Source organism: Triturus cristatus, chromosome 3_1 (assembly GCF_964204655.1).
Source record: "Triturus cristatus chromosome 3_1, aTriCri1.1, whole genome shotgun sequence".
Taxonomy (NCBI): Eukaryota; Metazoa; Chordata; class Amphibia; order Caudata; family Salamandridae; genus Triturus; species Triturus cristatus.
This window is the reverse complement of record NC_140583.1, coordinates 996828183-996845224: the sequence shown is the minus strand read 5'-3', so window position 1 is coordinate 996845224 and position 17042 is coordinate 996828183. Positions and strand designations below refer to the sequence as shown.

The 17042-nt window shown below is 47.1% G+C and overlaps 1 protein-coding gene across 1 annotated transcript in view; it reads right to left on the bottom strand.

Annotated features, from left to right (window-relative positions):
* AHDC1 (AT-hook DNA binding motif containing 1) overlaps nt 1-17042 on the bottom strand; it is a 360405-nt gene that overhangs the window by 62370 nt on the left and 280993 nt on the right. The window contains exon 4 of the mRNA XM_085645688.1: nt 8904-15584. Coding sequence (XP_085501814.1) covers nt 8947-15584 — 6638 coding nt within the window. The 3' untranslated portion in view covers nt 8904-8946. The remainder of the gene's footprint in view (nt 1-8903; nt 15585-17042) is intronic.

Sequence of the window (17042 nt, the reverse complement as noted above, 5' to 3'; positions counted from 1 at the left end):
ACACCTTCTAGAGACCGACCGCAGAAAATTACACCATGTATTAACCTCCCCCCGGCCTGTGCACCATAAGTGGCAATATTAGTGGGGGTACCAGCATTAAGATCGGGTCAATGGGAGGACTATCCCGCCTTGAAAAGAAAGTGCATAAAATGGTTGAATGCAAATCGCCCGCTCCCACCTACGGCATCGTCCGAGATTTTATTTGCCCGAGGGGTAGAGTGGGTAGGGGGTAGGAAAAAATAAGACTGGGGTGATTGTATAATAATTAACTTCAAGGATACTAGAGCTGTTGCGCACAAATGTGGGTGGGTGCAGGAAAGGCCCAGGCCCCAAATAAATGTTGTGCCCCTCGATTATTTCTATCCGGAGGGGTATATGACCCCAGGATTTGATTGTTCAGGAGCAGGGGGGATTCCTACAGGAAATTCCTGCGGCATTGAGACCAGGAATAGGTACGATGCACTTTCAGGGCTCGAGGAATGTGATTGACGCCACCCGCTCCAGGAACAGACCGGAAACATGGATGGCCGTAGCATACCTATGTTGGAGGGTACAGGGATAGATAGGGGTTCCCAAAAAGATCTATCAACTGGTCTGCATGTCAAAAACTCTTGGGGGAACACAGGCATCCCATGCGCTGCCAGATCCCGATGTCGAGAATGTTAACTCACGGCCTATCATTAGAGTGGGTGGACTAGATCTTCGAACAGATCTAGGGACAAACACGAGCGCAGCACGGTTCCAAACCATGGACCGGGAGGTCATTACAGAAATCCTTCCCTCTCCCTTTCCGAGCGATCTGTCCTTGTCGTCCTGGAACACTGCTGGTTTAAGCTCTAAGATATCACAGGAAGAGTGGGCTGATTTCATTGAGGGACACGATATATGTTTGTTCCAGGAGACGTGGGCAGTGGATCATGTTTTTCGTCAGGGCTATTTGAACTTTTATATTCCCGCAGAGAAGAAAGATAGGGGACGGCCAGCGGGTGGTTAGGTAATTTGGTTTAGGCAGGCATTGGCCTGTACCGTATCACAACTACCTACAGCAAGTAGTGACATTTCTAGCCGTAAGAATGAAGATGGGGTCAGGGATACGAGTAGATATATTTAATATCTACGCACGTGGCCTTCCTGGAGGGTGTCGTTCTGAGGTAGTGACAGCAATGGAACTCATGCTAGAATCATCGCCTAGTAAAGTCTGGCCGATAATCGGGGGGGATTTTAACACTACGTACGAGCCGATGGGGCCCGACGATGATATGCACCACCTTAAATGGAATCACATAGTCGATCACCCGGAGATAGTGGCCAAAATGGAACTCTAATTAAGCAATACCATGGGTGTATTAGCTACCAAAGATGACAGCCAGGAATGGAAGACGATGGTGATGGAAGAGCATACAGCAGTCTTCGATCGCCTGAAGTCTTATTTTCTTAAGCACGGTAGCACCAGGAAATCGAATATAAAGAAATCCCACAGGTGGTACAATGAGGAATGCCGCAAGGCCAGGGTCGAGTTAAGATCTGCCCTAGGAAACAGAGATGGTGACAGAGTAAGGCTGGCAAGGAACAACTATAGGAAAGTTGTCTGAGATGCTAAAAAACAATGGGACCAGGCTAGATGGGGTGACCTACTGGAAGCATGCAAGGATAAAAATCCGAAAGTATTCTGGGATAAATATAAATGGGAGAAGGGCGGATGCCCAGATCCCCCACAGAATAACGTTGCCCAGGAGCACTGGGTGGAGCACTTTAAACCCCAGTACGCACCACTAACAGACGAATCCGATAGTAGACCCCTCGACGACAAACCCTTTACTAAATGGGTAATTACCTTGGGCGATGTGGCTAGGGCATTAGACAAAGTGACATCTGGTAGAGCTGCGGGGCTCGACTGTGTACCCGCCGATGTGTTTTTACACAATAAACCGCTGTGGTGTAGTTACACATGCACAATTGCCAATGCAGTCGCGTGCGGTGCCCCAATCCCGTCCTCATGGAAGGGAGCAGAAATAATACCTCTTTATAAAAAGGGCGATGAATCGGTGGCAGGCAACTACAGGCCGATCAGCCTTATTGATTCCATCCAAAAGGTCGTAGGGCGGTTGATTCTGCAGAAAGTACAGTTATGGATAGACGAACACCACATACTTACCCCATTGCAGGCAGGGTTTCGCCCTCTTACAAGCACAATAGATCAGGTATTCCGTTTTATGACAATCTATTGGAAGACTGTTTTACTGGGTAGGGGAGCATTGTATACAGTGTTCGTAGACCTAAAGGCAGTGTTCGATACTGTGCCACGCTGCAAGCTGTGGCACGTATTAGGAGAATTGGGCATGCCTCTGGAGTTGCTGTCTCTAATCGTCCGCTTACATGAGGAAAACTATGCTTGGGTGCGGTGGGGATCTAGGGGCGAGGTCACGGAGACCGTTCCTGTTGGCAGGGGAGTGCGGCAGGGGTGTGTGCTTGCACCTACCCTGTTCTCACTCTTCGTCAATGGGGTGGCCGATTACCTGGCCCTGGTCCCCTCCGACGCCCCAGTACTATCAGGAGTCCATATCCCTGTCCTCATGTTTGCGGACGACACCCTATTAATCTCCAAGACACCCAGTGGCCTACAGAAAACTTTAGAGAGGTTCGAAGAGTTCTGTAGAATCCATGGGCTAGAAATAAATACGGGGAAGACTAAACTCATGTCATTTAATGAACATAGATCCTTCCGGGGCAAAATTAGCATGAAAAATGTTATACTAGAGCAAGTCAAAGCCTTTGTATATTTGGGTGTATCCTTACTGAAGGACATGGGTTGGAAACATCAACTCAACCCGACTACTCTCAAATTCAAACAACAGGTGGGGGAGCTTCTAGGGAAGATCAGAACCTCTTGTACGAAGCACGTTACCCCGGTACTGGAAATTTATGGGTTAAAGGTTCTGAGTTCTGTTCTCTATGGAGCAGAGGTATGGGGATTCGCGAACCTGAATCAACTGACTGCGGTCGAGAATTCATTTCTACGTAAAGTGGCTGGAGTCCCAGTGAGTACCCCGATGTATACACTTCGGATAGATCTAGGTAGGAAGGCTGTAAATGATTTCGCAAAGATCCGACCACTATTATATTGGCGAAGACTTTGGTGTACAGAAGAACTAGAACATTACGCCAACGGTCTCAAGGACGTTATGGAAGCTGATAACTTCCATAAAATCCCTTGGCTAAAAGAGATCAGATCGCTCCTAGTGAGGATGGGCTTGAGTGAAATGTGGAACGATCCCCAAACTGCAGTTTTCCCATCAAAAAAAGCATTGAAGAGTATGTATTGGGATTGGGTAACGGAAGAGGCTTGCATGAGCAGATCCACAAGACGCCGAACAGGCCTATTTCTAGAATTTAAACCAAGACCTGCACTAGAAAAATACTGGGATGCAATTACGAAACCCCATGATAGGAAATTGTACTTTCAACTGAGGGTTGGCTCCCTCCCATTAAGGTCGTTCACAAGCAGATTGGTAGGGTCCTCAAAAGAAGTATGCCCATGGTGCCCAGATAATCAGGAAACTCTAAGTCATCTATTGTTTTTCTGTCCTATCTATACTGTACCCCGAAGGGAATGGGTCATTCCCATATGCAAATTACTGGGCTTTAGAAAGCATGAGGAAGCACTTCGAGTTCATCGATCAGATGCGTCTCCTCATATTGCGATTGCTCTGGCCAAGTTTTTAGGCTGGGCATGGTCCATACAAGCTAAGGCGTTAAAACAACATTCACCCACTCCCTAAGAGATAGCGGTTACAGTTGGAAATACTGGGGATGTGGAGGTAATCTTAATTTATGTACTTCCACCCATGGGAGAGAATGTGTTTTATATTATAGGAATTGACTGGGGTTCACATCCAGACCACTCTTAGCATCATTCATAAATGTTTTTTTATTTAATATATTTTAAGATCTTTTTATTATGTAAATAATTGCATTTACAGTTTTATATTTTAATCACATTAACATTGTCCAACTGGTGTAAGGTGTTTTTATAAGCTTTTATGACAGAATTGTCGAATAAAGTTATTATGATTGATTCTGTTGTTGAAGCTAGGTTGATGGTATCATATTTTTTCTTTGTATCCAATATTTGTGATTCTGCCATAAACTGATCCAGTAATATACATTACATGACAGCATTGATTCCTATGTGCTCATCTAGCAAGACATTTGCAGCAAAAAATGGATGGGGAGAGTCGAAGACATTTGAAGAAGAAAGCAAATACTTATTGTATTTCCTCCCAAAAACACATATACCTTTAGCTTCACAGCCTGCAAGGCCTATTGTGCGGGCTATAGGTAGACTGACAGAAAACATTTCTGCATAGCTGGATAGTATTTTGGTTCATGTGCTTCAGCACTCTCTTCTTTCTTTTGTTTAAGACTAATGAGATGTGATGCAAACATTGAGGATTTGCCCTTTAAAGAGGCTCTTACCATCTTTTACCAGCCCTGGTGGGCCTGCGTGTGCTTCCTGAGAAGCACAGACAATATTATCCTCAACCATAACCTTTATCATACTCTGGTCAAAATTAGATGCTTTCATCCAAACAAAACCCACTTTGTGAATCACCTTGTCTGAGCTCTTGTCTATTCCCCCCTCCGAATCTCCCCCTTCGACCCTTCAACTTTCAATCCAGTTTCCACTGCCTCCCCACTTGTCGTCCTCTTTCTGGCTCCCCTTCTGTCCTCTCTTCTTCTCGTTTCCCTTCCTCAACGTGAAGTAAATCTCATCCCATCCACAGGATCAAGTCAATAGCCCAACTACCCTATCAGACCATTATATCGATCTTTGGGCTATGCTACACATGGACTCTTACCGCATGAAAAGTAGGAATATTTCGCTCTTATGACGGACAGAAACTTGATAACTGAAAGTATAGTGATGTCCTTTACTTCTCGCCCTTCCTATTCATTTTATTTACTGCATGTATTATTTTATCGAAATGCCTAATAAAATGGTTAAACATAAAAAAGAGGCTGGCTTCTAGTGTCCGTTGATATACGTTCTTTAGATACATCTATTAATCATGATGATTGTAGCTAGTCATTAAAATACTCCTGATCGCGCAGCCTCACATCAATCAAATATTAAGAATGCTGACTGACTAGATTTATCCTAGACAACTGGAAGGTAGAGAAATGCCAACAAAGCTGCAGTGTATCTCTTGTTGGTGCCCACTACCTGGCTGGAGAGGTCACTTGTGGTCAGAAAGAAAATGCACACTGAGGCTGTGGCCTTGGTGTTTAGAGAGCCAGATACATGTCTGGCTACTAGCCATATCCCAAGCTGGAGCACCCAACCACAGAGCCTCAACGCCTCTGCACAAAGCAAGTGAGAACCAACTCCTCCCTGTCTCTTAATGTACTACATTGCAGTTGTACTGTCCATCATGGTCTGGAGAGACTGACTGGAAAGAAAGGGAAGCAAGAACTTGAGTGCCAGTCAAACTGTCCTCCGTTCAAGTAGGTTAATGTGGAGAATTTGGTATTATGGAGGCCTGAGGCTTTGGTCTTGTTTCTCAAATAAGCAACACACACCACAGCCAGCATTGATGAAAAACTCCAACAGAAGGGATACTGTTGCCTGCAGGTGATGCAGCATCTACCACAAGCTGGCTTTTGAGGAGCCAGTCAACTAGATTTGGGAATACAGATATCCTCTACCTCCTGATTTAAGCACACCAACACCATCACTTTGGTGAAGTCACACGGTGCTAATATCAGTCCGAAAGTGAGGACCGAGAACTGGTAGTGAGTAGATCCTACTGGTCATGTATGCCTGCAGGATCGGTATGTGAAAATGCACTTGATATAAGTCGAGGTACACTTTTGAGTCTTCAGTTTCCAGTACCAGAAGAACCTGAGCCTGGGACAGCATCTTGAGTTTTTCTTTTGGAGCTAAAGTTCAAGTCTCAGGTTTCTACTCTGGAACAAATGCAGCAGCTGCTTTTTGCACCAGACCAGCTACCTCCTGTTGCAGTATTTGAAGTCTTCTGACTGAAGGGCTGCGGAGGAGGGATGTGGGGAGGAGTATACTGGATGGGCAAGACATCCCCCTGTTCTGCAAGCTAAAGGACTCATTGGTTCGATGTTATTGCCTTCCAAGCCTGTACAAAGGAGGATATCGGTCTTCCAATGGGCTCCACACGCTCTTTAAATGGGAACCTAAAGCGGATTTCTATGTGGGAAGGGGGAAGAAGAGGAGGAGGAGAGGTACTGGGTCTCACTGCCTCTACATTTAACTCTGCTTCTGTACTGTCAGAAGAACTTTGGTTGAAAAGGTTGTGAGGGCTGGCTTTGGTGGAAGATGAAGACTTGAGAAGCTTCAAAACTGCAGAAATTGATAGTAGACTCTAGCCAGAGATAGGAGGCCCAAAGATTGGGCTTTTGCTTTCCTCGCATTGAGTCTTTCTAGACAAGCATCTGCTTTATCCCTGAAGAGCCGTGCCCCATCGAATGGCACGTCCATTAACGTTGCATGGACGCCTCCAGAAAAACTGGTTGATCTGAACCAGGTATGCCCATGTAGGGTTATAGAGCAGGGATTCAAACTGTTTATCTTTTTAGAGGAGTTCTGTTCAGCACAAACCGGCTCTAGAAAATAATCATTGGGATGGTCTGGTAAATTAGTCACCACCATTCCGGTAATATCCCACAAAGTACGAGTATAACTCCCTGTCTTAAGGGTGCAAATCGCCAAACTGCCCACTGCTTCCAGTTTATTTGATTCTTTGACTGGAAGAGTACAAGGATATTATTTTGTGCAGGAAGAAACTTTTACCACTAGACTTTCTGGACATACCAACAAGAACGGTGGGCCTTTGGTTGTCAGTCCAGCAAATCTGCCAATTAAACGGTTTACAGCTGGGGCTGATAAACGTTTCTTCCAGAGTTTTTACTGGGTCCATGACACCCTCTTTAAAAGGCAGCAAGGGTTCTGACACTGAAAAAGAAGGTAGCAGAACCTCTTAGAAGGCTGAATCTGGCCTCTACAGTGTGAAGAAGGAGCTCTGTATTATCAACAGCCTTTCTGAGTACTGCATGAAAAGAAGCCATTTCTGGCTGTCCAGAGGAACACACCCTTTCTACCTCTGGGAAAATATTCAACCCACTTGCATTTTGAGGAACTAAACAGTCTGTTATGTCCAAGGAGGGGAGTGGCAGCAAGCTGACTGCCTCATTGCTGTCATCTGTGTCATGCTGAATGACATCTGAATTGAATATGAGCTGGTGGCAAAGAGGTCATATGCTAATAGAGTTGGCATGAAGTGTTCAATCGCTATGCCCTATAACTATCCTCCTTCTTATACCTTTCCTTTTCCACTATACTCTAGGCCTCTCTTCTTAATCTCTGCCAGACAGCCTTGAGCTTTAATACTGGCTGCTCTGTGGATAGCAACATGGTGGCAGTGCTAGAATCTGCTCCAGTGGGAGGACAAACAACAAGAGTCCCCGAGCCAAAATGGCTAAAAATAGAGTTGGAAGCATTCCACATGGAACGGACATAACGTACGGCCCCCGGGGAAGACCTGCTTTGGGAACTCAAACTGAGTCCTAAAAGGTCCCATGGGGAGGAAGAAAGCCAGATCAGCTCCCGGCACTGAAAATTCCAGATAGGCCAGAGGCATACCGAATATGGCGACGGCAGTGGAGGAGCTAGTAAAGGTCCTGGGATTGTCGCCAGCATCCACGCCACTGCCATTACAGGCTCCTCAGGAAGAGTGATATCCATCAGTTCTGGCTCCAAGGACCACTCCCGCAGGTGATGGGACAAGTTGAGGTGATTTACCTCTCAAGTGGCAGTAGCATTTTGATGCGTCGTCTCCATGCCTCCTCTTTTTCAAGTTGGACCAACATGGAGTCTGATGCAGCCATTAAAAGGTTGGCTTTGTGCACTTTTCTGGCCCTGGGAGAAGCACTGATGCAAGAGGCCTTACTTCACCTTGAGTCGTACCTTGACAAGGGCCATAGGAATAGGTTGTAGGAGGTCTGAAACGGACATCTGCCCATTACAGTCTTATTTCAAGCTATTTTCTGGCCAAAAGACAATACATTCATAAGTAATCTTCCAAATCCAAGCTCTCCGCGTTAACTGTGATATTACGCCTTTAGATGGAGCCCTCTGAGTTCCTACTAGACGAAGAAGACAAAGGCATTCAACTGAATCCCATGGTTTAATGGATACTAGATATCTTTGGTCTGAAGCACTTCCACGCAGCATTTGAAAGAATGTCCATAGTGTGCTTTAAGTTTAATAAATCAAATCAATGAGTGAAGGGTGTTATACCAGGTTAACTGTAACATCAATTAATTACTTAATCAATTCAGCAAATAGGCTTTTCACTCACTCACTGCACCACTGTCAAGTCCCAGAGTTTCCTTCATGAAAGGTGCCTCACCATTAAATAACTAGTAAAAAGAACAATCCACTGTCACCACACTAAAAGCATTCTTTGACACAGCTGTTAGCTTGACCAGCAGTCTACACAAGTTGTTCCAATTCAGTCTAAAAAACATCACTGGCTCCCTGTTCCCTTGAGCATCTGAATCACCCACAATGCAAAATTGACATCAACAAGGCAGATAACCGAAAAACATCTTCACTGGCCACTCCTGCATCAAGTAGAACAATCAGAAATCTAGATTCTCCTCCCCTTGCTGTGCTTATCACCCCTGACCCACACTTCCTCAGTCTCGACTAAAGCCATCCTTATCCTGTTTTAAATCTGTTGATTGCCTGCACTGTTGATGCTTGCCGATGACCATGAACCTGTAATGCAAAACCACAACCTATGTTTGAACGAGACAAACACTGCAAAGAAAGATTTTCTGAACATATTTCAGGTGCAGTTTTAACTTACCCTGTAACAAAACGTTTCTGTCTTGTTGGCACTTCAAATGACACTACAACGATGTCACGGTGAAAGTGTCCTCAGGGTGCGGGTCTAGCACTGGACCTAAAAAACTGTTCTTCAGGTTTGGTGCTGACAGGACTGGATGCCCTGGAGGGGGGAAGCTGGGGTACCGGTAATTCTCCTGTAGCTGTAGCATTGAGTCTCTGGATACCGGGGACATGTTCAAGTCATTCATCAAGGGGCAAGGGTAACCTCCTCTGTGGTGAACCCTTGCAAGTTCAAGGGACTCCTTGTCTGACTTTGGGGCGGTGGGACTGGGCATGTGGGGATTGAGACAGGAGGAAATGTCATTTCTCATGAAGTCTATTAGCATTCCTGCCCCGGCTTTAGCATCATAAGGTGGACTCCTTGCAGTGGAGTTCTGGGAATACCAGAAGTTTGCATTTTTACAGCTTGAAGAGTCATAGCGGGGTTGGGGCATGGACAAGTCCCGACAGGCAGTTAAATGAGACATAGGGGGTCCTTGCATGCCATGCTTGAGAGGGTCACATGCAGGCAGCTTCCGTACATCATTAGGCCGTAAATCATCTTTGAAGGCCATAGTGGGTGAACAGTTAGGTGAGAAGGCTTTCTGCAGTGCTTGGTCAAAAGCGGCCTGTGCCTGCTGGCTAGATACAGCAAGCTGATGATGAGGCAGGGATTGGAAATGTTTACTTTCCAATTCTGCATGTCCAATACTGGGAGAGTCGCAGTGGAAACCTTGCCCAAATGTTCCATCGGAAGGAGTCGAAGGGTTCATGGAGTAAGGTCCCACAAAGTCACAAGGGTCTCTTTCACTCACCCCAAAAGCTCGGGACTGGGAGGGCAAAGGGGACATACTGCTGTCCCCACTGTAATAGTCTAACCCAAGTTCTGTGCTTTCGTGAAACAAAGGATGAATTGGTTGTGGCTTGGGCACAAATTTAGATTTTGCACCTCTTTCCTTCTTGTTAGCAGAGCATGCTCCCCTGGCTCCGCGAGGCTGTCTTGGGCCCATGTTGCGTTTGGAAGGGAAACCAGCAGCTGGGGATACGTTTGGGGGAAAATTCAAATGGGCAGGGTCAAACATATCAACTTTCTTTCTCCTTCCTCTTCCTGGTTTTGAACTGTTCTGGAAAAGCACACTCTGATTCCAATTGTATCCAGGGCCAGAGGAAGCTTCATTCCAGTCCATCATAAGCTTCTCCAAGCTGGAAAGGCTTGACTGGCCCTCACTGGATGAAGCCTCACTGTTGGCCCTCCGATAGCCTCCTCCAGGCTGATTGAACTGGGTGCTATCCGAAGAGGACTCTGAGAAGTTCTCAGAGGCGGTAGTCTGCTTGGCTTTTTGAGGGGTGTAGTTGGAGATATCCAGGATGACATTCGGCTCTGTGATGTGGCAATCAAATGCTGGGTTATATAGCTGGCCAAAACCATCCGCGTTCCACTCCATGTTGCTATAGTTTTGCCTCAAATTCCAGTGGTTTGAGTTGGGGAGCTGACGGCAGTTTTCAGTAGCAGGTGGAAAAGCTGCGGTGGTGTTCTTTTGGGCCATGTAGCCTGCAGGTGAGACTGCACTGGAGCGGCTGTCACATCTCAGTGGTGCGTGTGCTGTGTTTGAGAACTGTGCTGGATCGGAGTTGTTGAAGTAGTTGGCCTTGCTTATGGTCAAAGGGGGAACTGTTGTCTGCTGTCCATAGACACCACTGTGAGCACTGCCTGGCGAAGAGGGCAAACTGTTGCCACCGCTGAAAGGAAAACTACAATCCTTGTTAGTGGAACAATCTTGAGTGACATACTGTTTATTCTGCTGAAATATACTTGCCGCAGACAGGGTTTGCCCTGTTCCATACCCACTGTATTGTGCAAAACTGTTTGGAGTATGGTGGGTTGTTGGTGATCTTGAAACTGAAGATGGAGGTACTAGTTTCTGAAAAACGTCTGAATTACGGCACTCAGATGTGATTTGCGACAGGTTGCCCCCATAGCTTACTGTCCTGCTGTGACTAAAAGGCTGTCTACTCTGCAAAGCCACCTGAAAGGGGGCTTCAGTGCTGGCAGGACTGGCCTTTGCACCTCTACTTGGGAACGATGGCAAGCTCCTTGGGCTCGGGGTGGCACTTGGGGCAGTGTATGTGCTTGATTTTCGAGCCTCTGCCCGCTGTGATGAAAGAGCTGCATCTACCAGATCGGAAGAGTCATCGGAATCTAGCAAAGACCGGAAATAGCCAGTGAAGAGACTGTGCCTGTCTTGGCTACTTTCAGTTTGGGATGAATGGCTTCCTCCTGCATAATAACCAGTCCTGTTGGGAGAGCCACAGTCAAGCAATGAAGAAGAAAAGGCTCTAGATTCATTGCCTTGGTAGCTGCAGTTTCTAAGTGTCTGGTTCTGGGGGTTCGTTTGATGAGAATGCCACTGACCTGCAATGTCCCCAGCCCATTCTAGAAGACCATCCTCAAAGTTCTGTTCAGCATCCTCCTCTGGAAAAAGAACACCGTTCTTGCGAGACCGTCTCTTGCGTTTGGGCTTTCCCACTGGGTCTGGTTCTGCTCTCTTGCGCTTTCGTTGATGCAAAGGGTCAGTCTGAACCTTTGTCTTCTTCTTTCCAATTCCTTCAAAAAAGTCGCTAAAAGAACACCTCCTGGGCTCTAAAGGGTGCCCCCCACCACGTCCTCCGAATCCTGCTACTCTTCCACCTCTTCGACGGAACCCTTGTACTTTGTGCAAGAACTGCGAGATGCTATGGGTATCAGGGGCTTGGTGCACAGACTCAGGTATGGTGGGTGTCCAGCACCGGGGTGGTGAGCTCTTGCTTGCACACTGGCTTTGTCGATTTAGAAATGCCAACTTAGCCAAGGCATCAGAGTACTCAGCTTTGCTGTCATTGGTGTCTGCTGCATAGGAGGGCTGAGGAGAGGCGAGTTTCTGCTTCCGCTTCCTCCGCTTCTTTAATTCTGGTGGTGGTGGTGGAGGGGTTGGTGTCACCTCCTTGGGCTTGCCTGGAGCAACAACCAGGTTTTTGGGAGGGCGGCCTCGTCTGCGTTTCAAAATAATGGGCAATTCTCCAGGAGGAAACACTACCACTACATTGCGCCCATTATTCTTCATCTTCAGGAGTGGTGTTGGTTCAACGTTGGATTGGGCATTTATATCTTTACCATCCACGTTTAGATTGCTGCTCAGGGATGAGACTTTGTAGGTCGTTTTATTTCTTCTACCCAAGGAAACCGGAATCTTAGCCATTCGCACCACCATTTTTCTGACACCCCGGCACTTGGACTTCTTTGGCGGATCTTCAGCCTCCTCCTTTGGAATCTCAATAACACACTGAGATGCTTGCATTTCCATAAAGGATGGCATCCTGCCTTGGGATGTTAGTACCTCTGCCTGTTCTAAAGCATTAAGATCCACATTCTCCAACCCTACCCCCATTCTTTTTGCCCTCCCTGGCTTTCTCCGACGGCAAATCTTTGGTTTATCAGTCTTCCGTGCAACATACTTTTGACTGTTCTTGGGAGGCCGTCCTAATCTGGGCTTTATCCGAACAGGGAAAATATCGGACGATAGAATACCCCCAATAGAAAACCTGCTGGAATTTAATTGAGCGTCTGCTACATGGGGCTCTAGTGACTGTGAGGCTAATATCTGTGGATCCAAATTGAGCATATGCAGATCTGGGGACTGAGGATTAATCATTTGGGAATCCAGTTCAAGTAATCGTGGATCTGGTGATGGAGGACCAAGCATCTGTGAATCTAGTTCAAGCATTTGAGGGTCTGTTGAAGGGGGCTCTAACATTTGGGGGTCCATGGAGGGGGGTCCTAACATCTGTGGATAAGGAGACCCTAGCATCTGGTGATCCAAAGAAGCCGACATCATTTGAGGATCTGGTGAGAGAGATTCCAACATCTGTGGATCCATTGATGGGGATCCCAGCATCTGTGGATCCATTGATGGGGAACCTAGCATCTGGGGATCCATTGATGGGGAACCCAGCATCTGAGAATCTTGTGATGGGGACCCCAGCATCTGGGGATCTGGTGATGGGGGCTCTAGCATCTGGGATTCTGGTGATGGAGACCCTAACATTTGGGAATCTGGTGAGGGGGATCCCAACATTGGGGAATCTGGAGATGGGGATCCCAACATATTGGAATCTGGAGAGGATTCCACAATTGGAGATTCTGGGGAGGGGGATGCAGGCATCTGGAGATCTGGTGAATGTAACTGAGGTTCCAGTGACTCTGCCATTTGGGGATCTGGAGACCCTACCATATGGGAATCTGGAGACCCCATCATATGGGAATCTGGTGACTCTGCCATCTGGGTCTCTGGCGATTCAGCAATCTGGGTATCTGGCGATCCTGCCATTTGAGTATCTGGCGATCCTGCCATCTGGGAACAGGGTGATGGCGGGTCTAGTCTCTGGGAACATGGTGATGGTGAGCCTAGTCTCTGGGAAACTGGCGATGGAGAGTCTAGCCTCTCCAAACTTGGTGCTGGCGAGCCTATTCTCTGGGAACCTGGTGATGGCAAGCCTAGCTTCTGAAAACCTGGCAATGGCAAGCCTTGCCTCTGGGAACCTGGTGATGGTAAGCCTAGATTTTGGGAACCTGGTGATGGTAAGTCTTGATTCTGGGAACCTGGAGATGGTGAGCCTAGCCTCTGGGAAACTGGTGATGGTGATCCACCTCCCAAGGAATCTGGAGACGGTGAGCTAACTCCATGAGAATGAGGCAGGGGTGAGCTTAGCTCCTGGAATTCTGGTGAAGGACAGCCTAGCCCTTGAGAATATAGAGACCGAGAGACTAGCCTTTGGGAGCTTGGCGATGGCAAGTCTAGCAACTGACAGTTTTGTGAAGGTGAGCGTGAACCATGGGAATCTGGAGATGGAGAATCTGGCCTTTGGGAGCCTGACGGTTGAGAGCCTACCATTTGGACATCAGGCTTAAGTGTGCGTATGTTTGAGGTGTCTAATAATGGGGAGCCTGGCTTCTGATAATCTGGTGACTGTGAATTTAGCCTCTGGGAATCGGAGTACACCAAGTCTGACTTTTGGGTATCCAGAAATGGTGAGCTCTGCCTCTGATAATCTGGTAAAGCAGAGTCTGGCATTTGTGAATCTGATGGTGTTGCGCTCATTCTGTTTAGCTCCTGTAACACAGGAAACTGGGATTCTGGTAAACGGGGCTGTACAACCTTAGAGCTTACAGAAGTGGAAAATGAAGTCTGGAATTTTTGTGATGGGGGCTCTTGAAGTGAGAAACTGGGGAACTGTGGCTCTTGAAGATTGGCATCTGATGCCACTGACATGGGCAATGTCTGGGGCTGCAGTGATTGGGAAAGCTGCGCAACTGGGGATTCTGTTGAGTCCTGTGCTAGATGTTGCAATTCTGCTGAATGGGTTGCTAGCTGCTCGGAATCCAGCATCTGGAAATCTGGGAGCTGCTTTTCTACCACTTGAGAATCTAGTACCAAGGGCTGTAACCTATGGGTATCTTCCGATGCTAGATTTAGCATCTCATGGCCATCACACTGCACTTCTGCAAATGAGGTATCAGGGCCCTGATTCTGAGATTGCACTAGGTCAGGGCTTAGTGACCGGGGACTTGATGACTGTGAATTCGGGGACTGGGAATCCAACATCTGCTGATTTAGAGACTGGTGCTCATTATCTAGCGTTTGAGGCTCTAGCCATGCCAAGGCTGCCAACTCTCTCAGCACATATGACCCTGCAGATTCCAGGGAGTCCATAGGATCAAGGTCTAAGTTTCCTTTATACTTTTCCTCACACAATTCTGTATTAGGATCTTGCCAGTCCCCCTTCTCAGAGCTTTCCTGATCCTCATTTTCAGCAGCATATGGTGCTTCAAGCACTGGATCAAAAGTCTCAGATTTGGTGCTATTGTGTGCACTAATTTTCTCCTCGGGCCTTCGGATTCTGTTGGCGAGTGTTAGCGATGAGTAGAAGCTGTACTGCAACCCTTGATCTGTGTGGTTTTCCATAGTACCCTCCTCTTTCTTGCCCAATGATGCATTGTGTTTCAGAGGCAGGTAGTTGCAATCCAACCGGACACCGCTGTTCTTCAAGTGATCAGAGAGCCGGTTCAAGTCCTTCATAATGTCTATCAGCTGAACCACCGGGTAGAGGTCGATCCGGTCACTGCCACAATTGCTCTTCAGTAGCTGAACAAGGTTAGCCACATTACATTTCCCAGGAGCCAGCTTAGTCTTGCAAAACGCTGGGGGCATCCTGCCACACTTGGCTCCATTATCTGGCAGTGCTCCCAAGATTGAGGGCTCACTTACGCAGTGGTGGCTCTTCAAAGGTATTTTTTCCTCCTTGCCCGTACTTTGGACATGTGACATAGGACAGGCATCAGCAGGATCTGCATGCAGCAAAGAATCTGCAGAATTTCCCTGGCTGAGAGGACACGGACCTTCTGGAAAGTTCCCAGCACTGCAAGTCAAGGCCTTCTCTGGACATAAAGGAGGGTTTTCGGATCCCACATGAAAGCACCTAGGTTCCTTGTACTCTAATTGACTGCATACTGCATTATCTGTTTGCATAAGGCTCCGAGGCTTCACACGGCGTCTGATGACCTTGTCTACGTGAAGCTTAGTGGAGCAGTTGCTGAGCTGGGGTTCTGTAAATCCAAGAGGGGTGCCTGAAATTTGAAGAGAAAGTAGAAATCAGTAAAATCTCCACAGGAAGCAATCCAAATGTTAACATGGTAAATGGAGTGCATTTCTTTACTGCAGTAACGTGACTCTCTTTCTGGTAAAGTCAGTTAAGGAAATTACATCACACAAAGAGCATGGAGTCAACTGGCTTTTAAAATAATGGCTTCTTTCTCGAACTATCACACGCAATGCCATTTAATGAATAGGTGAGGCAGCAGTGGAATAACAACATCTTTGTTCTACAGGTTAAAAATCAATTCTGGACCAGATCTGCTACAAACATTGTTTATTACAATGAAGTGATACTTTCCAATAGCTTGAGTGTACAAGGCTGGTCCCATTCACAGGGGAAAAGGTGTCCACAGCACTAATTCTCAATGGTGTTTGAACCATCATCTTTTGCCTACATGCAGTCTTCATTTGCAGTCTCCAAATCAGGGTTTTTTGCTGCTTCCTTTAAAAATCTACCTTTGCTGCTGTCAATTAACGTTTTATGACTGCTACTTCACGAGCAGGACTATATTTGCTTCTTCACAAGCAGGTTGTCTTTATCTGCCTTCTGATCCGGCTCTACGTACCCTTATCAGGTATGTGTTACCCCGCCCCCAAGCAGGGGGTTTGCACCTCCCCCCCCCCCCCCCCACCCAAAACGCAGGGTCTTTGTCTGCTGCCCTTCTTAAGAAGGGGTTAGGTCTGTTGCCCCCCACTGCCATAAAGTGTCTACTTTTACCACCTCCACTTCTCCCCCAAAAGTAGGTGTTTATTTGCTTTTTGGTTGCCTCGGGCTGGGTTTGGGCGGGGCTGGTGGATCAGGGTGGAAGGAGGAGTGGATTGTGCACACTAAGTGAGCATGACTGCTTGACCGGCCGTTTTGGTCGGCGAAGCAGTAATGCGCACTTTGCATATTCCCCACCAGGTTGTAATGGACAGCCTGGTGGAGATTAAGCACAGGCTCCCTGTCCCGATCTGAGCACCGATCCACGGTCCTCAGACCAATCACAATGATGCATTGCAACGTTGTGCTTGGCTCAGGTGCCTACTGCAGCTTCTTCCAGACTGGAGTCAGGAACAGCAGAGAAACGGCGAAGAAACGAGGCAGTCGGAAAATATAATTTAAAAAATGTATATTTTCAACCACCCGAGACACCACCCCCTTTCCCTACCAGCCGCCACTGGATGTACAGTTAAACACTTTCAGAAACTAGAAGATATTTAGCAGTTCTGCTTAAAAATATGTTGACTGGGGTGTATCAGGACTTAAGCAGTGCAGCAGGCTAGATGAGGGACAGAGGCATCCTGAATTGGTTTGTTAAAGAGCGGGGTTGGAGATGGAGTCAAGAGGGGTGGATTCAATTTGTCCACAGGTGGTGCTGTACACGGATGCAGTGGGGTGAAGACCCTGGGAAGGAACTGGGTGCAGAAATCAGAAAGCCAGACAGTGA